This window comes from Myripristis murdjan, chromosome 1 (genome assembly GCF_902150065.1).
Source record: "Myripristis murdjan chromosome 1, fMyrMur1.1, whole genome shotgun sequence".
Taxonomy (NCBI): domain Eukaryota; kingdom Metazoa; phylum Chordata; class Actinopteri; order Holocentriformes; family Holocentridae; genus Myripristis; species Myripristis murdjan.
In genome coordinates, this window is record NC_043980.1 from 29,133,636 (window position 1) to 29,158,329 (window position 24,694).

Here is a 24,694-nt window from a genome sequence, read left to right on the forward strand (position 1 = left end):
CTGACCAGGGCAGGCTAGTGAAGAGAGGTCAGTCTGCTTTGAGTAGCCTATAAATATAATGGAAATGTTGCAGTATAAATTGCTCATATACACTCCTGATCAAAATTTTAAGACCAGTTGAGAAATTGCAAGAATTTACATTTTGCACTGTTGGGTCTTCAGAAGGTTCTAAGTAGAGCTTCAAAATGCAAAAAGAAGAAATGGGAGTGAGACAAAAAAAAAAAAAAAAAAAAAAAAAATTGAGTAAGCAATTTATTGCAAACAACCACTAAAATGAAATAGGCTGCTCATCAGCTGATCAAAAGTTTAAGACCACAGCCTTTAAAAGCCCAAATCTTCGCCAAAATGTGGATTCAGTGTCATTTTCTGTCAGGTATCCACACTGTCAGCAAAGATTTGGGCTTTTAAAGGCTGTGGTCTTAAACTTTTGATCAGCTGATGAACAGCCTATTTCAGTTTAGTGGTTGTTTGCAATAAATTGCTTACTCAATTTTTTTTTTTTTTTGTCTCACTCCCATTTCTTCTTTTTGCATTTTGAAGCTCTACTTAGAACCTTCTGAAGATCCAACAGTGCAAAATGTCAATTCTTGCAATTTCTCAACTGGAGTGTATCTGAATCTTATAATACACAACAATACTAAAACCATATCCAGGTATGTCTAATTCCTATTCCCTCCCCCTTTTTAGGATCAGTCTGCCGGTCCTGCTCTGCTGGGTTTATCCAGACATGAATCTGAGCAGGAGTGTGTTTCTCAGATTTTCTTGATCAGTCTCTCTATCTCTCTCACACACACATGCATATGCAAGCACAGACACACACTCCTTGCATGTGTGCATGACCAATATATTATTCATCCGCTGAGAATTGATTACCCTCTCACAACAACATGCTCATGATTCATTATCATTGCATGGTGCAGCAATCTTCAAATGACACATGAGCGCTGACTGTTAATAGTGAGATTGATTGGCTTGTTGTCAAACATGATGCTGAATACCCCTGTAATAATATGCATACACACACACACACACACACTCACTCACACAGATATGAGGCAATTAGATGTAACAGTAAATTTTCTCAAAAGGGACTGGTCAGCACTGTCAATTATGTGGAAAAAGTCTAAATGTATCAAAAATTTCAAGCATATGTCATCTGCTGATCAATACATCGCCTACATAACTGAGGAGAGATGACAACTAGGTTAGGAGTCAGTGTCTTGTTCCCAAGCGGTGACACATTATATACTGACACTTTTGTATGCTGACAGAATTAGGTTTAATTGGATCCACACAGACATGATAAGACACAACAATTTGGCAATTATATAAAACTTTTTGCTCTCTCTTGTGATATGGCAACATTATAAATAATGAAACAGGATTTCATAGATAGGATGAGATGTTCCACGAGACCATTTTTTCCCTCAGGATAATTAGGATTGTTCACTTTTAATCTTTTGAATCATCTAGACATCAAACAAAAGCACAAAACAACATTACCCCCACCCGCCTTTGACTTAATAATATGCATGTTTTTTTTTTTTTCCAATATTTACAATGTTCAATCCATTCTTCCTTACACTCCAAAGGCTGCATAAGACTGCTCTCCATTCTTGATCAGAAAATCCATTATGAATAGAAGGGATTATATGGAAAATATGAAAATGACTCAGATCTAATTGGAATATATCATAATTTGGAAACAGTCTATTGGACAATGCAAGATCTTAGTTTTTTTTTCTGAATCTTATATCTCAATCTTGCTGAATTGTTTTTAATTTGCATCAAATATTTTCATGTAAAAATGATTTGTGGATTCTCTGAATCCAGGTAGCACCCCCTGCTGCTTTTCTTTTTCATATAGCAATAGTGTTAACTCTCTGAACCAAAATAGCATACATCAAATGACAAGCGTAGTTCTATGCAGCGCTATTTTCCAGGCACAGCAGACACTTAGCAGTGGAAGTGAAGCCCTGATCCAATTATAAGAAAAAAAGAGCAAAAAGCAAAATGGGTTCCTCCATTATTAATGTCATGCTTCTTTTCAACAAAAAATATCCCCACTAATGTTGTATTATGAATTACACCATCTTGTCTTTATGAGTTACAACTCCTCTGGCTTATAAAAGAGCTTATATACTTTTGTACTTTGTATACACTGAGTATAAAACAAACCTGTCTTTAGTGTTGGCCTCCATTCTTTCAGAATAACAATTCAGGGTAACTTAAGTGCTGCAGGGACAATGATTACAGCAGATTTTTGTTTGCACAAAGTGTGACAATGGTGGTTCTGTTCTGCAATTAATAAATTTTAAGAAAAAAACACCAAAGAAGACATTTGCTGATATTGTGTTCATTCAATACACTTTCACAAGTCTACATGAGGGCAGAGAACTTTACTCTCCTCACTGGATAAAACAAGGTGATTCTCACCTATACAGTATATCACTATTGTCCACATACATTCATATTGGCATGTCCCTTTGTAAAGGACAGATGGTGATAGTGCAGAAAAACAGGGAGGAAAGGGTTGTACAGGGAAGAATGGATTCAACTCCTGCAGTGCCCAGTTGAGGTAAAACCTAGCATGATACATTGTTATGTTCCTGTCTGGCTTTGGTCATTTAAAATCAGAATAGCTTAAACATTATAAACACAGTGTGTCCATGTCCATTGGGTATGTGGTCTTTCTGAAGGTCACAACACCAATCCTACACAGCTTCCAATACACAAGTACGGCTGTGGAACCTTGTGTGGGAATGCCTTCACATTGCAAACATTGTGTGATAAGAGTCAGTGATCTCCAGTGAGTTGTCCGATCCTGGCCTCCTCCTCGTCTCCGCAGACAGGAGAGGGATTATCCTTGTTTTCAGAAAGCATGTGAATGATGGGAACTTTAGTCATAGTTTCCTATATTCCACAGTATTGTTTGTTGCAAGGTACAGTGACTGGCAGGTAATATGCAAACCACAGCTGAACCTCCACTGTAGCGCACAGACACACAACAGCAAGCATGGCTCACGACTGCAAGAGCTATACAGATGGAAATCCCTGTGCAAGATCAGCGTCAGAATGGTAGGCATCCATGCACACACATGCACTCATACATACACACACACACACACACACACACACACACAAACACACATACACAGAAACACCACTAGAATTTCAATGTAATTTATTTAATCGTTCCTGATGGCTGAAGTCGACAAGTGCTTCTCGCTCAAGGTCCCAAAACCGATATCTTTTGCAGCTGGGCAGTTTAAAACATTATTGTTGCCGAGTTAAAAATGCCGCTCAGTAGGTTGCGCCTCCTCACTGTCTTCCCGCTTCGACTCACCAGCCACTTTGGCGCATGATAAACATCATTCTGACGTAATGCTAATTACAATCAGAGTTTATGTGGTGGAGGCTCAATGCAGGTCGTCCTTTGGCCTCGACTCACACATTAGTCTTCTCTCCTTCCAGAGGGCATGCATGACACTGCACCCTCTCCTCCAGACAGATGTCCTCTGTGGTAGCGCTAGCGTGACTGACAGCGCCCTGGTGTGGCAAAGAAGGGAAATGCAAGGTGTGTCTGCTCTTTGCAGCCTTGCCCTTCCCCGTCCCATTGCTGTAGGAGACGACTAGTTGCTGGTTCTCTTCCAGCACTGCGGAGGGGGAAAGGCCTGAGTCAACTTTGATGCGCAGTGTCTCTTGGGAGTCACCACTGGGGTCGCTGGCATTGTCGTCATGGAGATCGGGCAGATTGCCGGTGGCGATGCTGCCGCTCTTGGCTGTGGGTGGGTGGCTGTGGGTGTGGCGGTACTCCTCGTCAATGTCCTTACCCAGCTTCCACCTCTTCCACTTCTTCAGCATCTCTGACTGGACCTGCAGGGTCGATAGACAGAGAGCGAGTGAGAGAGACAGAGAGAGGGAGAGAGTAATGTGGAGGCATATGAAGATGTGGATGAAAATTAAATAAGACACAGAGCACTGCATTAGATGGACTTCTCTTGCCAAAGACTTCATTTAAAGGTTTAGTGATTGGCAAACGGATGATGTTGTGTCTGTCCCACCTCACAGACAAAAGAGTGGAGTCGAACTTGAACAAAGCTTTTACAGATACAAAAGAACAGGACACAGACTGGGAAAAAGAACATGCTGCTTATGAAAAATGCGTTATTATCTTCTCCACAAAGGGAAAGGAAGGAACTGCAGCAAAGATGAGCCGAGATGAAATGAAGGCCCTACTTGACATGAAAGCATATCTGTCTCACCTCTTTGTTAACGAAGCAGTACAGGATGGCAACCAGCAGCCCCTGAAGAGCAAGACACACTTCCATCATTTCATTCATGCCACGTCAGATTGTGCAGGAGTTTTTATACATTAAATCTGTCTCAAGAACTTGTAGTGCATTCAACACTTAAGATTCAGGACTTTACTGCCATTATGAGTGTTGAGTGAATTTTCCTCACTTTCAGGCAGGAGATGTTATCACTGTACATATTCTGACACACACACACGCACGCACACACACACACGCACACACACACACGCACACATACACACACACACACACACACACACACACACACACACACACAAATACATTGTGCATCAGGTAATAAACTGTGAATTGCTCATCCATTAATCAATTTATACATCAGTTCATGCATTCCTCCCAATAGAAAAGAGCTGAAACATTTTATTTTAAGATAACAACTAACACAATTGATAGTGCAATTGCTATTCAGTCCTTGTAATATTTATGTACTGGCATCTGATGATATTAACTACCGCACCGATGTAATAAACTGACTGTTAATGCTCTAAATCTTCAGTCATATCAAATCAGTGGATTCAGAACTCAGAAACGGAGAAAGAAAAAAGAGATAAAAAAGAGATAAAAAGCACTGACCGACTGACTGACCTGGAAGGAGTTGAAGAGGAGGTCACAGAAGAGGCGTATGAGGCGCAGCATGGAGCCTTTTGGGACCGACTCGTCGATGACAAAGGTGAAGAGGATGGCGTGAATCCCCAGCAGCGGGATGAGAGTCAGTGTGGACTTGGCTAGTCTGCACAGGAAGAGAAAAATAGAGAAGAAGGTAAAGGTTTCTAAATTTATCTTCAACAAAAATACTGTTAGGCTATCTATACACATGCATAAAAATAACTTGAACATAATCCTCAGAGGAGGGGATGGGAGGGGGAAGTAGTAATGGAAAATTCAAGGATAACTTCCAACATTTTAAGTTTTCATTTCAGCCATTTAACCAATTTTCTCTTCCAAAGAGATGAACAGGGCTTCCAGCTAAAGAATAAGCACAAATCCTTGAACAACCAAAATGACACTTAACAGAAAGAAGAAGGATCAAAACTGCAGTAGTCAGACAATAGCTTTTTTTTTTTTTTTTTTTAATAAACTGCAACTGCTTTTTCTCACCTGAACTTGTAGTCAGTGTATCTCATCTGATGAGCCTTGAGTTTAGACATCAGGATTTTGATAATCCGGATGAAGATGAAGAAATTAATCTGAATGAGGGAGGGGAAATTAGGGGAGTTTACAGAAAGTGAAAGCAATATATTATGTACTACAGAGTATCAGTGAGATAACAAGAAAAAAGGAGAGAGAGAGAGAGAGAGAGAGAGAGAGAGAGAGACTGACTCACCAGATAAGCAAACAATATAGGGGAATGGAGAGAGAAAGACAACCAAAAAGGGGCAAAGCTGGATTATCATCTTTTAACTTTTTATCTAGTTTTTGCTTTCTCGTCTTTCTGTGTTTCGTGGGAACTGACCTGGCCACACACACACTCACTCACACACACACACACACATCTTATGATCCACTGCAGAACCCGCTCAGATGACAGAGAGCATTAATTATTACAGCACTCCAGTTATTAGCTTTCCAAGTTTGGTAACATCTGCATGTTGTCTTTACAAAGCGCGCGCGTGTGTGTGTGTGTGTGTGTGTGTGTGTGTGAGTGAGTGCATGTGTGTGCGTATGTGCATGTGTGTGTGTGTGTGTTTGTGTGTAGAAAATCTGCTTATTTTGTTGTGAATGTAAACGATAGCTTACCAAGCTGTGGGATCATGTTATAGGCTTATGTAAGGTTTTATGCCAGTTATAGAACAATATGGAACAATCTTATTTTAGATTGAAATGGCATTTATAAAACAATATTTTTCTCTCTTTACCCAACCGGTTGAGTCAGATGGCCACAAAGAACTCCAAAAATGGACTTGGCAAAAATATTGGCATCCTCAACTTAATATCTGGTAGCACACCCTTTGGAAAAAATGAGTGAAATCACTCGCCTCCTATAACCATGAATGGGTTTATGAGTTTAGGTCTCTAGTGGAAGTTTGGACCACTCTTCTTTTGCCACCTGCTCTCAGATTTGAAGGGTGCCTTCTCCCAGCAGCTGTTTTGAGATCTCTCCACAGGTGTTTCATAGGATTTACATCTGGACATATTGCTGGCCACTTCAGAGCTCTCCAGCACTTTGTCTTAAATTATTTCCGGGTGCTTTTTGAAGTATGCTTTGGGTCGTTGTCCGGCTGGAAGACCCATGACCTGTGACGGAGACCCAGCTTTAAGACACTAGGCCCTACATTGCGCTCCAAAATTCTTTGATACTCTTGAGATTTCATGATGCCCTGCACACAGTGAAGGCATCCGGTGCCAGAAAGCAGCAAAGCAACCCCAAAATATCTGTGAACCTCCACCATGTTTGACCATAGGGACCGTGTTCTTTTCTTTGAAGGCCTCATTTGGTTTTCTGTAAACTCAACAATCATGTGCTTTACGAAAAAGCTCTATTTGGGTCTCATCTGTCCACAGGACATTCTTCCAGAAGGATGTTGGCTTCGTCAGGTAAGTTTTGGCAAACGCTTGGTCCCATTTCAGACAGATGCGAGGTGCAAGCTGACACTGTTGAATCCTGTGTATGCAGATCAGCTTGAATTTGTTTGGAAGCTGATCGAGGTTCTTTATCCACCTTTCAAACAATCTTTTGCTGCAATCTTTCACAAATTTTTCTCTTCCGTCCACGTCCAGGGAGGTCAGCTACAGTGCCATGGGCTGTAAACTTCTCGATGATGTTGCACAGAGTGGACACAGGAACATTAACATCTCTGGACATGGACTTGTAGCCTTGAGATTGTCCATGCTTTTCAGCAATTTTGGCTCTCAAATTCTCGGGCAATTCTTTGCTCTTCTTTCGTCCCCCCATGCTCAGTGTGGTACACACAGGCACACAACTCAAAGGTTGACTCCTAATTACTTTGTTTACAGTATATTATCCAGACAGGTTATATTTATTGTATAACAGAAAGTGTATTGTATATACTGTTTGTACTTGTTGTGTTGTGTGTGATGAATAAATAAAAATACTAGTACTACTACTACTACTACTACTGTGTGTGTGTGTGTGTGTGTGTGTGTGTGTGTGTGTGTGTGTGTGTGCATCTGCAGAGAGAGAGAGAGAGAGAGAGAGAGAGAGAGAGAGACTGACTCACCAGATAAGCAAACAATATAGGGGAACGGATGATCCACCAGTATCCCATGTTAGTATTCCTCTCCCAACACCTACACACACACACACACACACACACACACACACAGTAGCAGTTCAGTATAATTTATTTAATCATTCCTTTTCACTCAAGGTCCCAAAACCAATAACTTTTGCAGCTGGGCAGTTTGGGCACGAGAATTTAACTGTCTGTGATTTATTGCCCTTATCACTGATTCTTATCCTTTCAGCTGAATAGCCCAGTGCTTTCACCAAAGACTCATCAAATTTCCATTAACTTATATCTGAATGTGGCTTTAAAGAAATTAAATGGGAAAGGCCATGAAATTCAGACTATGGCCATTTTCCCTTCAGGAGGCATAAATATGAGCTATAGCAAGAGATCAAACTTACTCCTCGTTCTCGTAAAGATATTTCACTGTAACCCATGGCAACACGAATATCAGTGGTGCACCTGAGAATGAGAGAGTGAAAATATGACACTGACATTTGATGAGTCTACAAACAAAGTAAACCTTTCCAACACGTACAGTTACAGGAATGGCTTTTGGGAGATTGGTCAACTTACCTATTAACTTTTGGTTTCTTTGAGAACATTGAGACCCAAAACTGTGTTTCCCTGGTAAATCATTCTCTTGGTGCACCATACTCCTTCTTTCACTCAGACCATGTTCTGAATAATGGCTATCACCATGATAGCAGGCGACAGCCATTATCCAAAACAATTAGTCTAACTTTTTAGTCACAGACAGCCTTGATATACTAGAAAGGTTTGTAGTGGTTTTTATCATATGGCCTGTACATTTCCATATTTAAGAAATATGGAAATGTATCTTTCACTCAGTATAGCTGCAGTAGCCAGGCTGTAGTGGTCAGTGTGCAGCTTCAAACAGAATGTTGATTGTGAAGAATATTTTGTGTAAAATTTGTCTCCTAAAATGCTATGCCGGACATCATTTAAAATCATTATTCCACAAATTTAAAAAAAAAAAAAAAAAAAAGATATATAATTAGCAGTCTTGAAAAGCTCATGCTGAAAAGCCATTCTAATTTAACAATTCCATCACACCAAGATAACCCAGGATTTTTTTTTAATGAGACAATGCTCATCACCTACTGTCACTCAGCATAGTGAAAAGACAAAGAGACAACCTACTGAGGAAAACAGATGATTTTGATGTGTCTGTGCTCTAATTAGCAGTGTATGCCTATAATGATGCTTGTATAATACTTGGCCATTGTCAGTCACTGTGCAATAGTTAATGTGACAGTTACCCCAGCCGATGGCCAAGTAAATGTAGAAGTACTTCTTCTCGCTGAATACGGTGATAACTAGCAGGCTGTGCAGGTAGATGCCCTCCACCAGCAGCCAGTAATTGTTGGCCATTACACTGTACTGCATCATCACCACGGCGCCACGACACCAAATCACAGCCTGAGATGAAACACAGGAGGAGGCGGATAGAGGAGCAATCAAAGAGAGTAACACACTATCCAATCATACAAAAGTCTGTGATACAGGTCTGTCTTCTCCTCTGACACACACAGACACACACACACAAACGCACACACAAAGAGAGATATGTGCATTCATACACACCCCCACACACAAGGTTAATTAAGGGTCAGATACAGCATGTCAGCTCGCACACACTGAGCCAAAGTTCAACTCGTTGCCCTTTGACCTTTTTCCTCATCTCTGCCCTGCTGTCAACCTCACAGTCAGCAGCAAACCAGTGCCAGCTTATTAGTTCCCAAGTGCTAAGATTTGTTCACACACACACACACACACACACACACACACACACACAGACATACATATATACTTTTCTTTTCACTTCCCTTGACCACTCATTTTTGATCACAGTACAACGGGAGTGCGTGTGCTGCCATTCTCCTCTAAGCAAACGTGACTGTGATTGACACAGGAAATGTTGGGATGTTCTCTGTTAGATGATAGTGATGTCAATCACAGTCAGCTCACACAGGTACAGCACAGTAAGTTCCGTGGTTCTTCTGGTGACAAGGAGTGTTAGCTGTGAGTCACCTTCTAGTCACAACCAAGGATATAACATAGAAAAGATCCATTGTGTGTGAAACTGAACAACAGAAGCTTGTGGAAGACATCCTATCATTTAAAACAACAGCTAGCTTTTCGATTGCACTTGATATTTTTTGCTGGAAATGTATCAAATAATCATTAAACAATAATCAAATAATTAAATAAATATTAAAAACATGCTTGTATTTTTGACAGAAATAAATGATACTACACTCTTCTTCTGTTTGACATCATTGGGACATAATTTATGGTTGTGTGATGCAAAAGATTAAAGTGTCAAGCCTTGAACACAGCCATTGGTGAAACAGAGGGAAACATGACAAAAATAACCCCTGCTTGAACAAGTTAGAACTGTTACTTTATATATTTTGAATTTAAATATCATATCCATCCATGTATAAATAGTTGTGGACTCAAGCTTCAGCTCAACTGCAATTAAGCATGGTAAATTAATTGGTTAATATTTTTAATTGGTTCACAAGCCTGATATATGCTGTATATGTAACTCTGTGTGTGTGTGTTTGTGTGCTCTGACCGGCATGTTAACCCATGTTTCTGTGTGGTGGTCAGCGCTGCTCCGGGGGTCCAGGGCGAGGGCCAGCATGTCCAGCAGGGCGTCTTTCACCAGAATCGACACGGCTCTCAGGATGAAGGATGCAAACAGGTTCATGTGGATGTTGTTCCTCATGCAGTGGAGCTTCCTGCAGGAGGAGGAGGAGGAGGAGAAGGAGAAGGAGGAGAAGGAGGAGAAGGAGGAGAAGGAGGAGGAGGAGGGGAGCATCAGGGACTCGGTGTCTCTATACTACCTGCATTAACTGGAGCCACACTACATCACTGCAGTATAGCGCCTCTATTGTCCTGTGTTATTGTGGTGTATTTACTGAATGTACCAAGGACATGACTGGAAAGGAGTGTATTATCCCTGTGAAAAAAGCTTATGATGACGATCCCTTTCTTTCTTTCTTTCCCATATTCCTCTATCTTTTTTCTTTCCTCTTCTCCTTCCTTCTTTCCTTGCTTCCTACCTCCTTCCACCCTTCTTTCCTTCTTTCCCTCCCCCCTTCTCTCTTCATGCCTTCCTTCCATCTTTCTTTCCTTCTTTCCTCCTACCTCCTTGATTCATACCCTCCCCCTTCCTTTCTTCCTTCCCTCTTTTCTTGTTGGTTCCCTCCCTTCCTTTCTTCCTTTCTTCTTTCCTTGTTGCTCCCACTCTCTACCCCCTTCCTTTCTTCCTTTGCCCCCCTTCCCTCCTCCTTCCCCTCCTTCCTCCATGCGTTCCTGCTTTTCTGCTTTCCTTCCTTCCTTCCTTCCTTCCCTCTCTCCCCTCTTCCTTCCTCTTCTTTTGTCCTCATGCCTTCCTTCCATCCTTTTTTCCTTCTTTCCTCCTACTTCCTTGCTTCATACCCTCCGTTCTTCCTTTCTTCCTCCCTTCTTTTCTTGTTAGTTCTCTCCCTTACTTTTTCCTTCCTTCTTTCCTTGTTCCTCCCACACTCCACCCCCCGTCCTTTCTTCCTTTGCCCCCCTCCTTCCTCCCTCCCCACCATCCTTCATGCTTTCCTTCCTTCCCCCCTCCTTCCTTCCTGTGCATGTTCTACCTGAAGCTGATGAGTATTCCCAGGGCCAGGATGAGAGCTCCCAGGGAGAGTGAGTAGCCCACGGTGTACATGGCCCGGAACTGACTGAGGATGCGGCCATACTGCTGCTGCAGGGACAGCACGAGAGAGAGAAAGACAATTTATTTCTTGCTGTTTCTTAGGTAAGACTGCAGACAAATACATAAATCACACCTGTCTGAAACTGTGCAAATAATTTCAAAGATCATTTAAACAGATGGTAGATTCTGATATGTTTGACACAATTCTGATAATCTCTATGGCTAATTTATTGTGGGTTGTGTAGTGTAGATCGGCAGAGCTCCCGTCACAAAATTGAAAAGAAATTTCTACTTATGCTTAACCCACACATGCAAGCGCACGCAGAGTCTTATACACACCCATGCACACACAGTGTACACACACCTCACCTGGCCAGGGTCATCCTCACATTCGCTGGTATTCTTCTGTGCCCAGCGGCCATCTGTACCACAGAACCTGTACACCACACCCTGCTGGACTGTGCACATCAGCACAAACACACATACAAAGATGTGCACATATAATACAACACAGACACACAAGACGCACAAACTGTAAAATTTCATATCAAGACTTCATATCAGAGTTGAACAGGTGTGGACAGGTCACTGGTCCATCACAGGGCTAACACCAACATGCTCACATTCACACTTGTGGGCATTTTAGAGTCTCCTACTCAACCTGGCTTGCATGTATGTAAGGTTTGACAGAAAACTGCACGTAGAAAGAGATCAAACCCTGGTCCTTCTCTCTGCAAAGTGACAGTGCTAAATACTGAGGCACCATGCCTGCACAGTAGGCAAATGACTCTAAAGTGTTAATATTCACTATTAATTAATGATATGGCAGGTGCTTTATTCCTGGAGATGCAAAATGGGATCTTGACATCGCTTCTTGTGTGGCAGTAGAGTAACAGCTCACTAATCTTTGACCTTCACACCCTATTAATCCCACACACTTCAGTGAACGTTGTGTGCACAGAGGGTGATTACCGTACTGTAAATGCTATTCATAAATTTTACTCAACAGTGCGTTCATTCTGCAGATTGCAAGGTGTTTTCAAGCCACTGAGCAGCAAGGACATATGATGGAGTATGATGCTTCATTGCTTCATTTTTCTATTCACTGACTCTCACTCCATAGGATGGTAGCTTTCAGTAAAAACAGGGTTTTCTTTTTCTCTGCAATACCTCCAGCTCTCTCTCTCTCTCTCTCTCGCTCTCTCTCTCTCTCTCTCTCTCTCTCTCTCTCTCTCTCGCTCTCTCAGACAGACCTTTACGGTACCATGGTAGGAACCACGGGCAGGAGACATTGACAGTGGTTCCTGGGAGTCCATCAGGCCAGCAGGCATACTGGTCAAAGGTCCGGTTGCACACCAGCCCTGCAGGGAAAAATCCTGTGTTCAGGGCTTAGGCCAGACTTGGTTCATTCTATCACAGGCACCCTATTTAGATGCTGAACATGTGGCTTCCTATTGCTGATCTCATATTTACCCCTTTTCCACCACTGGGTTTGTCCCAGGAGCACAGGAACCCTTACCCCCCTGTTTCCACTGGAGGAACCAGTTCTATTTTCTGGGGCTTGAGTTCCTGGCTCCCAAAGCAGTCCCTACAACCACAGTAGCACTCTCCTGCTTGGCTACAAGTACCATTTAAAAAAAAAAAAAAAAAAAAAAAAAGCTGCCACAGACAAATTTTAAAGAGATCTTTCTGTCAAAAGATCTTTTAACTATAGTAATTTAGAGAGAAAAAAAAACACAATCTTCACAACCGTTTGGGACTGCAAATCATGTCACACCTTGTCCTAACTGCATCCGTGTGACAGGGCAGTGCGTTGTGATGGCTGAAGCTGTCTGCACTGCAGTGTCAAGTCGGTGCATCAAGTCAAAATGTATACAAACCATGGTTTCCTGTTGCCAGCTCTTCCTTTTCTAGCATTTCTAACCTCATTTTTCACCTTTCGTCCCTTCTCCAAAAACCAAATGCAACATCACAGCGACACAGTGGTAACTAATCATGAACATAATGGCTTCAACATCGTCCATGTTTACTGTTTTGCTAGTGTCAGCCACACTCAGAATGAATAGACATCTGTCCATTATTTGCATATAATTTGCATTTCTCCAGGCATGGTGGAAACACAAACACACAAAAGCCTGGTGTAATCGCTTTGCTCTCAGAGCCCTCTTCCAGGAGCAAGACCCTGGAACCTTAACCCTTGAGTTTTTCAGTGGAAAAGGGGCATTTGAGAAGAGGAAGGATCACCAGCGGCGGGGGGTGTGGTGCTGAGGTGGTCCAGGCACTGGTTCTTGTAGCTGCCCCACTGTTCCTTCACAAGCTCCAGGGAGTTAGTCGAGGAGACCTGGAGAAAGACAGAACTCCTTGGCTTCAGTCTCTGGCTTGAGTGAATGGGAAAACTCATAACACATAGCACACCCATTTATTTAATTAACGTCACCACCACCACCTCCCACTTCTCACAATCGACACCCTCATCATAATTACCATCATTTTCACCACCATTATCATCATCATCATCATCATCATCATCATCATTATCATCATCATGCATATTTATGAACACAAATATAAACAAATAATGTTTTTGATTTATAGATAGCAATTAACGATACAGCAGTATTTAAGAGAGAGGTTATTGGATGAAAGATGTGGAGAGAATAATGTCAATAGACAATCCTCCTCTTATTGTCATGGTATAATAAGCCAGGTGGCAGGTCCTAAATGGTCATTAGAACTAATCATGAGTCAGCTGGCATTTGGTTGGGAAATGAGAGACATAGGTAACTGTTTATTGCCTACCAATCAGTGTCTGTGCGCGACAGATAGAGACAGAGAGAGGAAGCCTTACTGTACCTGTGTGTAGCCGCAGAGCATGAGCAAGGCCAAGAGGAGAAACACCTGGGACATCCCACTGATGCTGGGAGGATGGGGGTCGGTGGGGATGGGAGTGCAGAAGGGGTCCAACTCATGAGGGGGACTTGGCCCTATCTCACCCTGTGGCCTACGTGCAATATGGAGATGCTTGTTAGTGGAGAAACAGACGGTGGGTGTGGTGGGCTTAAAGAGAGTCAAGAAAAAAGAAAAAAAAAAGCTGACAATATGTTTTAAGTTTGTCCGGTTGGTTCTGAATGATTTCATAAACTGAAGAGTTGGAGAGAAAGTTTTCTCTCTTGTTTGGGGTAGTGCAGGGGAAACTCAAAAAGTTTCTAAAATGTGGTTACTGTTTATATACTGCATATGGTTACAAACATCTTGGCTGCCATGTTTTTAACTGTTTTGTTGTGAGTGAGTTTTGATTTTGAAAATCAAACAAATGAAGATCAGGAAAAATAAAAGGTTGAAACGTAAAAGTGAAGACAATGAAAACAGAGGAAAATCATTAAAAATGAAAGCAAAGCCAGAGACACCAATACGTCCTCAGCATAAACTGAAATATGTTTTGATGGGATTTACAGAGCATATGTGTTTTCTTGCTGTGTTGGGGATTTATGAGCCCAAGCAAAGAAAAAAAAAATCTGTCATGAGATGGACTGATGGATCTGCATTATTTATTTTCATTTACTTTTGTTTATCCTCACCAAAAGGCTTCTTGTCAGTGAAGTGGGTGCTGTAAATATCTCTGGGTTTGAGAACTACTGCCATGCAGGACAATTTTTCCTTCATTTGTTTATTTAAACACTGCAGGTATGGGGTATTCAAATGTTGTCATTTCTAAAAACAAACTACGGACATAAATGATGCAGACTCGTAGTCACCATGCAAAATACAACCACAATATGAGTCCTTCTCTGTGTTCATGAGGGTTGGCGTGGTGTAGGAAAAGCAGATGGGAACTGCAGCACTGTAGCATTGGTCTTAGTAAACCAGATAAGGGAGTGTCAGAGCTGGATAAAGAGGAATTGGGTCTGGGAAGAGAATATAATGATGCCTTTGGGGAGAAAGAGTAAGCAGTTTAGTGAAAAGTGATGTTGACATAGACAGGAACTTAGGAGATTTCCTCACAGTAACAAGAGTCTCACTTCCCAAGCACCACAGGTGTGTGCTTGCCTATGTGTCTGCATCTTCCCTCACACGGAGTACCTCATTGGAGTCTGTCGTAAAAATTCCTGATGAGAAATTCCCTTGAGTACCTACATTTGTGTGTATGTGGGTGCCTGTGTGTGTGATAGCAGCTGTCATTCACTGACTATGTCAGCAGATGTTGTGAGTAGAAATATCGCGTGCCCTTGTATGCTGTGTGTGTTTGTGTGTGTTTTCATGGCAAATGCACTTCCTGGAGTGTCAGCTGATATCAATCATCTTCGGCAGCGAAGTCGGAGAACGGAACGAAATCTGAAACGTTTCTGCAAAAAACACCTTGACCATGGAAACATTTTTGGCTAAAACGTTTCAAATTCCATTCTGTTCCAGTATCTTCTGCTGAGGAGCATCTCCAGTTGTGTGTATGTGGGGTGTGTGTGTGTGTGTGTGTGTGTGTGTGTGTGTGTGTTGTGTGCAATTACCGGAGATGTAAGCCAAACACTGATAGGCTGATGTGTTATCAAGGAAATGAATCACCCCGTTTCATCTGACTGCAGTGCAAACCGTAGCGAGGTGAACTGCTCCTGTTACAATAATTGTCTTACTCTTACAACGCCAACAGACATTTTATCTTGTGGTGTTACAGTAATAATGCTTCCTCTTTATGATCAAACCAGCTCTTATCTACTGAGCTGCAGGCAGAGGAGAGAGAGAGAGAGAGGGAGAGAGAGAGAGAATCACAGGTTTGGACAGATTTCCATGTAATCTGCTTCATGTTTAGTACACACTCAGAGAGATGAACCTGTGCTGCTGTTATGATAATAAACAATGCTGAGTTCATTGGTAAAAGATATAAATATCAATCTCATGTTGAGCTTTAAAGGGTATTTAGTTAGGCTGTATTTCTGACTTCTCTACCATATGTTAGTATCGAGAAACTTACCTCTTGAAAAATGTCAGGCTCCAGTTGAACTACATCAGGCAGATGTCTACATTCCAGTTTTTGAAATTGATGAGAACTATTTTGATTTTTTGACTGACCTCATGCAGGCTACATACAATACAATGGATATGGAGCACGGAGCAAAGAGCGGGAAGCAAAAGAGACACAACAGCAAGACTAATGGCTTAAAGACTTCATGTTATGAATCCAAATTGGACATTTATGGGAGTGTTTCAGTGTAACTTTGCGGCCCCATATACTGTAGTTTAACTGGAGTCCCATTTTTTTGTAGTGAGCATCTCAACCAGTTCTCAAAAACAATACCATGCTCCAAACTAACAGAGTCAGTTTCCTGTAGAGTTATCAATAGAAATGTGTTTCTTTTCACACTATGCAATCATTCTGGAGGAAAATGCCACTAGAAATTCATCAGACTTTACCTCAAAAACATAAGAAATTTTGTCCTAAAACTGAAAAAAAAAAACAACAAAAAACAAAAATATGAGATGTGTCTTCAGATGTCTCCTAACCTCAACACAAACTCATGACAAGCTAAACTTTAATGCAGCTGTCAGTATGAGAGAATGGGAGTCATGTTTTTACATAGTGGATATCTCACAGTCAGTGACATTCATGTTTCACCTCTCTTTGATCTGAGCCTGTTTAATGTAGTGTGCCCGTGCATGTGTGTGTGTGTGTGTGTGTGTGTGCACGCGCACGTGCATGCACGTGCAACTAGGCTGCCTGCGTCTCTGTGTCTGTTGTTATTTAACCACGGTATTGACCAGAGGACAGGGCGTAATCACAGTAGTATCTCAAACTGATAGTCTTATTGATTTTATGCAGACACTGATACATAGACAGACACGCACACACACACACACACACACACACACACACTGTGTGCCAGCATGCAGTGGAATGAGGATACTCTATTGTATTTTCAGAAGTGGAAGAAGGCAGGATAATGAAAGGGAAGATATTCATGGCAGTGAGAGTCCAGGTACATTTGGCAATAGATCACAAATTGAATCCTCTTTCAGACATGCCGTCCAACTTCAGTTTTGGTTGTAAGTTAAAGAATAAGGATGCGAACAAAAAAGCTTCTCATTGTCTAACAGCCACCATCTTTTTTTTTTTTTTTTTTTAAACATGGAATCCGATGGGAAGTGGCTGCTTTGTGGCTGCACAGCGACCACTACTTCACAGTGCCAGTCCTTTTAGAATCTGAAAACTGAAAGTGGAATTTTTCCAGAAAAAGATTCCAACCACTTTTTTTCTTATCAACCAGCCACTCACTGCAAAGACTGTCATAGGAGAGCCGACATGACACCGTCACTGTAAACAAACAAGGTGGAGATGGAGAAGAAAATGCCAATAGAGAGACTTTATTCATTAGTGAGTGAATACCAACTTGTACAATATCCAATAAAAGCCACCTGCTACATGAAAACACAAAGAGGCAAACTGGGAGACTTTTGGTAATCTCCAGTAAGAATTTCACAATATAACTACCTAGAAATGCCAGTTAATGATAATTAAGCCTTCAGTGTCTCCCTCTAAAGCCTGTGTTGCCAACTTAGCAACTTCATTGCTGGATTTAAGCTCTCAGACCCCCTTGGCGACTTTATTCTTCAAAAGCAACTAGCGACAAATCTAGTGACGTTTTCTGATTTTTGGCAGAATATCTGCTCCCACATTAATGCAATTTAGCGATAATGTGATATTAGAACACCTAACAATACATTTGTTAATAATGCAGTTCAACCTGGTGTGCAAATTAGATGATGTCATCTAGCAACTTATGGCACAGCCAATAGTGACTTTCCTCACACAGGAACTGTCAGCCTGGAAACCTCCTCCCTTTTTTTTATTCTTTAAAAAAAAAAAAATCCTTTATTCACACATTAATGGTATTTTTTTTTAAGAAACTACAGTACGGCTGGCAATATCACTGTTGCAAATAGCCAGTGCTGGATTTACTTAACACTCAGTATTGAAGCTCCCTAATTCCTTACTGGTAGCATGATGAATTCAGACCTATATGTGTGTTTCTATGTGTGTGTGTGTGTGTGTGTGTGTGTGTAAACATTATGCATCCTGAGGGAGATGATTTGCTTAAACAGACAGTGATTAAACACTGATATCCTTTAATGTCCCCGCCCTTTGGCCTTTTCCTCTCTCTCTCTGGATAAAGGCAATGAAGATACAATACAGGCTAAAATAATTACTTCCTCTAACTGGCTTACTGCTTAATACATGGAGCATTCATAAGAGAGGCCATAGCAGCCTCTGGGTGGCCTTGATTTTCATATCTGTGAATGTTTAACCATAAATGTGCCACATATTGCATAAGAAATGCTTTCTCTGTTTCTCAGCTGAGTTCAGTTCAATTCAATTTAAAGGTGCTTCATTGGCATAAAAAGTAAAAATGTCATATTGTCAAAGCAAGGTTCATGAACATACTTTTGGAACAATAAATAAATTAAGGAATAACATCAGTATGAAAAAAGTGAAAAATATCTCATCAGAACTACAGGCGTTAACCAGTTGTTTCTTCTTGCTGTTCCTTTATAGACTTTATCAGTGTTGCAAAACATGATATCATGCCTCTCTCCCCTTGCATGTTTTCAATATAATGCACAATATTTGTGCCCGTCCTGGAGAAAGAGAGCCAGACCAAGAGAAAGAGAGCGGGAAATAGAGAGAGGCAGTGAGGGCAGGTCATTAGAAGATCTCCAGCTACTTATCACCCTACAGCCACATCGATCTCAACTGATCAAATGAGCAGTCATGAAGTCTTTCAAGGAAACACTCCATCCCCCCACTGTCATTAAGGTTAAATAGCTGAATTCATTGTAGTTGCTTCACTAATGGTGTTTGTGCATTTGCACTTGTTAGTAACATTGCTTGTACCTCCTCCCCCTCACCCAACCCTTCATTAAGCTGTTTTAATCAATAAACCTTCTCTCACTCTCTATGTGATGTGAGCATTAATTAGGTGGAGTATAACAGTATGTGGGTGGTAACGGAGAGATGTGTGTGGCATTAGCTCCAGCAGTGTGTGGTGGAGCTACTGCCATCAAGAAACAGAGCCGTAATTATGCTGTCTCTGCCTCAGTGAGCCACTCAGCCCCACATGGAGACAGGAATCGAACTGCTGCTGTCCCTTAGCTCTCTTTCTTTCTTTCTTTCTTTCTTTCTTTCTTTCTTTCTTTCTTTCTTTCTTTCTTTCTTTCTTTCTTTCTTTCCATGCCAATCACGTCCATTTGCTGTCCTCTCCTTGCAGTGACAGGGGTTTACATAGATCAGGTGTGCTTAGGTAGTAGCTTACGATCAAAATGACGTGTGTGTGTGTGTGTGTGTGTGTGTGTGTGTATGAGTGCACGCATGTCCACGTGCATGTGTAGGCATGTTTGCCTGTTATGATTAACTCAGCTGGGTGCTTTGGGCGACCCAGAACCTGCTCCCGCTGCAGACGATACGCTTCATAAACCAAGTAACGGCCATCTTTCTTTCTCCTTGTTTCATATTTTTCCCATTGCAGGTCTTGCTCTCTCTCTCTCTCTCTCTCTGATGATACACTTCCTGTCTCTCTACATTTCTCATCAGATACTCTTCTTGTGATCCCTAACATCACCCTTCTCTACTACTGTCTAACTGTCTGGTCACACAAAGCTTCCTGCTGATGTCTTGTCAGCACAAAAAAAAAATCCCATCATCTAACCCTTAATAATCCTAGTCTGTTCACTTCTCTTTATTATTTCCTTTGCCAGACTTATTTCTGCGTCATTTGCGTCTCACAGGATGATGGGGCACTGAGGAACTGAAACGCACAGGTTTCTATCATGTCACCTGTATGCATGTCAGATCAACAGGTTTAAACCCCTACCCTGGCTAATCAAAACACTGTAATATAGTTTACACATGAAACAGCGGCCTCCTAAACACGTAGCCTTCAGTTCTTTACCCTGTAAACACATTCGTCGTTGGTACTTTAGCCCCTCATCTGAGCCTGAGAACTCCCTGACCTGCACTGCCGTGTGTGACAGCCTATAAGCTTCCATAGTATATTGCCCATTAGTAGGACAAAGTTCTTTATCCGTCACTGCATGCTGACAACATTACAGCAGAATCAGCTCCGTTCTGCAAGTTTTACATATGACACTGAAGCAGGGGAGATAGTTTGACACCCAGCACTGAAGCAAATATCATTTTCAAATCACTTCCACTTAGCCAAATGGGAGACATCTGGGTTGGAGAGAAGTTGGGTTATGGCTGTGACACTGACAGATGGTATGAGCAGCTTTCCGTTGATGACAGTACTCACTAGAAAGTGGCATTTCTGTTCGGTAATGTCCTGTGTGTTCTGGTCCCGGTAAGGTGACTGTGTTGGATTGGAGGGCATGTGTCCAGCGATGTCCAGATGAGAGCCATAAAAGTTGTGTGCCTATGTGTGTGTGTGTGTGTGTGTGTGTGTGTGTGTGAATGAGAGAGAGAGAGAGAGAAAGGGAGAGAGAAAGAGAACACATGGGGAGAAGGCTTGGCCAGTACATACCATTCTCACTCTCCCATGGAAAATGCCAAGACCCGGACCCTAAATCCTCAGCCAGCCTCTGCTCCCTGGACTACTCCATAAAAATTCTTGACTTACACCTCAGCGTGTATGCTACCAACTATATATTCTCCTTCTCTGGTTCCATTCATGCACTCTCTCCTATAGAAACAACCTAGAGTGACTACATACACACAGACACACACACTGATAATACAAACAAACAAAAAAACACTACAAATGTTAAAAAATGTGTACCAAAAGTGGCACTCATGCTCACCAAGACTGGCCAGAATTTAGATCTGTAAGTAGAAATGTCACAAGAGAATGTGTTGTGAGTGTGTATCATATCCAAACTAACCCACCAACAGCCCTGTCATGCTTACACTAAGGGCGCATAGGCTAAACACTTTGTGATACACACCGTCAAACTTATGACAGCCACCAACATAGGGGACAGAAACTGCATGGTCACTGGATGGAGGATGAAGGATGATATTCACTGACACACACTGGCTTTAATGGAAAATTGGAAAGTATCTGATAAAAAAAGGAAGCAATTGCATCTAAAGAAAAAAGGAGAAATCTATACAATCCTAAGCACCTGAGCATTTATTTTACTGTTTAGTAGAGGTGACTGATAATTCAATATTATCATTTATTGTCCATCAGTAGAATCACATGGTGATATTGAGATATTGTGACACTGAACTCATGATGATGAACAAAATGTTAAAAACTGACCAAATTAGTGCAGGCATGACAAAAAAGAAATACTTGAAATTTTTAGAGTTGTGTTTGAAACCTGTTTTCACCATTCAGTTAAATGGGAAGGCCATTAATTTTTTTTAATCATGTCATTTTGCATAAAAAAAAAATCACTATAAATACCATAATATTGTTTTCAATCATATAAGTTTAATGTCCATGTGTTGTCTGTGCTTGTTTGTGTGTGTTCACATGCATGTGACTGCGTGTGTGTACAAGTGTTGCACGGAAGCAGGGATAAACACAATAATGGCACCCGCATAACATTCATGTCAAAACACAGAGGACATGATGGGAAAGTAGAACAAAGACACTGTCTGGGTCTGGCCCACAGACGGAGACTGAGGCATGATGGGTAACATTTGGAAAAGGTGGACAGTTTCATGGTTCATTATTACTACAGTGGAATCTGTAACTACAGCCATAATGAACACATTTTGCTTGAAAGGTTCATATCACAGGTTCTTGCTCATTCTGGGAAACAATATTTTAAAGGCAGAGACTCAGTTTGTGCCTTCTCAGTTTTGATTTTGAGAACTGATCATGGTTTCTCTGAGTTCTGCAAAGATAAGAGATGCGAAAACTTCTATTAGATACAAGAATCAGTGAATTTGAGGCTGCTTTATGACGCTTCAGCAGCTACAAGTTTAAAAAAAAAAATCAATATACTTCAGTCATAAACCTCAGTCTGCAATCTACATCCTTGAATCAACCACCACAAAATGCACTGGACCGTAAAATACAATAAACAGCCTTACATGGCTCAGGCTTTATAAGGGAATGCTTGTGATAAAACTGGGCGTCATAACCAGCACTTCCATTCCTCAACAACTGATAAAACCCAAAGGCTAATAAAAATTCAAAATTTGGTAAAAGCCAAACATTGTGGTTTCTAAACCCATTTTAACAACCTTCTCTGTGCTTCAGAGCTCCATATCTCATCCTTCGCAACCATGGCTATTATTACCAGGGAGATTTTGACAAACTGTGTCAAAACAGATGGTGTGAGAGAAATTAAAACAACTCTTGATTATCATGCATTTAAAACACATGAATTTAAAAACTCTATTTATAACCCCATTTAACCTAATAACCTTGTTAGACATTACTATTTACCTTAGTAACAGTTACCATGACATAGATGGCATGAGATCCCACCATGTAACCAGATGTCTCAGGCTTAAACTCCTCAATTAGTGATTTTATATGCATATCAATGTTCAGAAACCATTTAATATACTAAAGTGTTATGTTTAAAATTGTATATGTTTGATCCTAGAAAAAGTTTATATCACAACATTCTGAGGCATATTAACACCTTATCCCTTGGCTTTGCTTTGCAGTTTGAGTTTGATTTATTTTCATTATTACCTACATGTTATCGTGATGATTCTTATTTTCCGGGGTATTTGGTTTCAGAATATGAAGATAGACATCTTAAACTTTCAGAGCTACTCTCTGAATCACATTTCACTGATGGAATTTGCAGTGTTCTAGCACTGGATGTGAGAGCGAGCTACGGTGTAATGAGACCTGAACCATTTGAAACCATCACTGGGGAACCTGCTACTTCTTCTCACTTCCATGAACATGTGGCAACATCAGCCACAAAGGCTATTATCCAGCACATCACTGCCCAGAGCACCACTCTGTGTCAGGTGTTAGTAGTCTGACTCACTCAATATAGACTGTGGGTATGAGCCTGCCATTGGGTGACTATTTCAGTCAGCATCCTCCTCCACTTCCACTATCTACATGTTACCGTTTTCAAAATCCCTGTTGCTATGTGAAGCAGTAACAACACCAACCTCTGAGCTAGTGTGTATGTACAAATGTACTGATCCACTCCACTTCACACAGGCTTCTCTGATATCAGTTTAATGTCATTCTGCAAGAGCTACATACAGCATTTTTGCACTGTTTATGGTTTTAAAGAGTCCACTGAGCTCCAAGTTCCCCATGAGCACTGTTTTTCAAGGGCGCCATCACTGCGTCCAGTGCTTAGAGCCACCGATGAAGACTGATTGGTTGACAGAAATACATACAGACCAGTGTTATTTTCCTAATAGCAGAATAATAGTGAGTTGAGCTAGACCTTTCTTTAGCACTGACACAACACTAAGATAGGTCTGGCTATGTGATCTTTGGCTGTATCTGGGAAGTTAGACACAGATTACATAGCACTATCACAGCAAAATCATACGTCATGATAATGTGCCTTTAAGAAAATATAAATTAATATCTTTCTGCCCTGCTGGGAAGCAAGAGCCTACAGGCCTACATCACCGTGTTAGTTGGTTTGTTAGTGGTTTGGTGCAGAGGGGTATACCTCCAAATCTATTTTATGGACCGCCATCAAATATAGTGACAACATTCATGCTGCCGAGAGGAAGAAACCTGGCAATTTGGGTGACCCTATGACCTTCCCTCTAGTACCACCAGCATGCCCAGTAGGGCTTGTGCATTAACTAACATGCTTGTTTACATACATAATCCCTTGACTTGACAGGGAGTTTTCTCTTAAGAACTGATATATAGCTCATGATGGTGATTTCATTTGCAGTGCACATCCACCAGTGACAGCTGATTTCCTGTAGCTGTATCGGTGACAGACTTGCAAGGAACACTTTGTTTTCAACATATTTTTGAATGGAAGAATCTAATTTACCAGCTTCTTTTTATGAAAGTTGCACTTTTGTGAACATTCATTACAGCAGAGCTGTTGGTTTCCATTTAAATAAGTTTGTCCCTGTTGTGCACAGTTGATCTTTAAAGTGCAAAACTGCTGATCCAAGCATTCTACTCTGGTTCAGATTGAATAAATCCACTCAATATGTTGAGGTTCATTTGCACTGTTTGCAATTAATCCTGAGCTCATTAAAATTGTTAAAGCAAACAGCTTTTTCTCTTCTCATTTCTCTTTTTCATTTCAGTAAGTAAGAAAATATAAAAGTGTGAAAGAGTAGAGAATTTGGGTCTATTTTTTGTCAGATGAACTATGTTTGAGATATTGTAAAGGAATTAGATTATTCTGTTAATTATAGATTTATAGATTTAAAAAGTGGTATATACATGTTTGTGAGTGCTGACAGCTTGATATGCAATTTTGAACTTTTTGGGTCAGTGCTTATTACATAAATGAGAATTTCTGAGCTGAGGTCT

The 24,694-nt window shown here is 41.1% G+C and overlaps 1 protein-coding gene across 4 annotated transcripts in view; it reads right to left on the minus strand.

Moving 5' to 3' along the window:
• Positions 1-3,139: 3,139 nt before the first annotated feature.
• gcgrb (glucagon receptor b) overlaps positions 3,140-24,694 on the minus strand; it is a 36,923-nt gene continuing 15,368 nt past the window's right edge. The window contains exons 2-14 of one of the 4 annotated variants that reach the window (XM_030065420.1): positions 14,100-14,247; positions 13,491-13,587; positions 12,500-12,607; positions 11,616-11,704; positions 11,188-11,294; positions 10,128-10,293; positions 8,806-8,965; positions 7,924-7,984; positions 7,514-7,583; positions 5,433-5,521; positions 4,920-5,064; positions 4,266-4,307; positions 3,140-3,876 (exon numbers count right to left, since the gene is read on the minus strand). In XM_030065420.1, coding sequence (XP_029921280.1) covers positions 3,448-3,876; positions 4,266-4,307; positions 4,920-5,064; positions 5,433-5,521; positions 7,514-7,583; positions 7,924-7,984; positions 8,806-8,965; positions 10,128-10,293; positions 11,188-11,294; positions 11,616-11,704; positions 12,500-12,607; positions 13,491-13,587; positions 14,100-14,153 — 1,617 coding nt within the window. In that variant the 5' untranslated portion in view covers positions 14,154-14,247 and the 3' untranslated portion in view covers positions 3,140-3,447. Of the gene's footprint in view, positions 3,877-4,265; positions 4,308-4,919; positions 5,065-5,432; positions 5,522-7,513; positions 7,584-7,923; positions 7,985-8,805; positions 8,966-10,127; positions 10,294-11,187; positions 11,295-11,615; positions 11,705-12,499; positions 12,608-13,490; positions 13,588-14,099; positions 14,515-24,694 lie in introns of those variants that run through there. The other 3 variants (XM_030065402.1, XM_030065412.1, XM_030065392.1) reach the window with 3 other exon arrangements.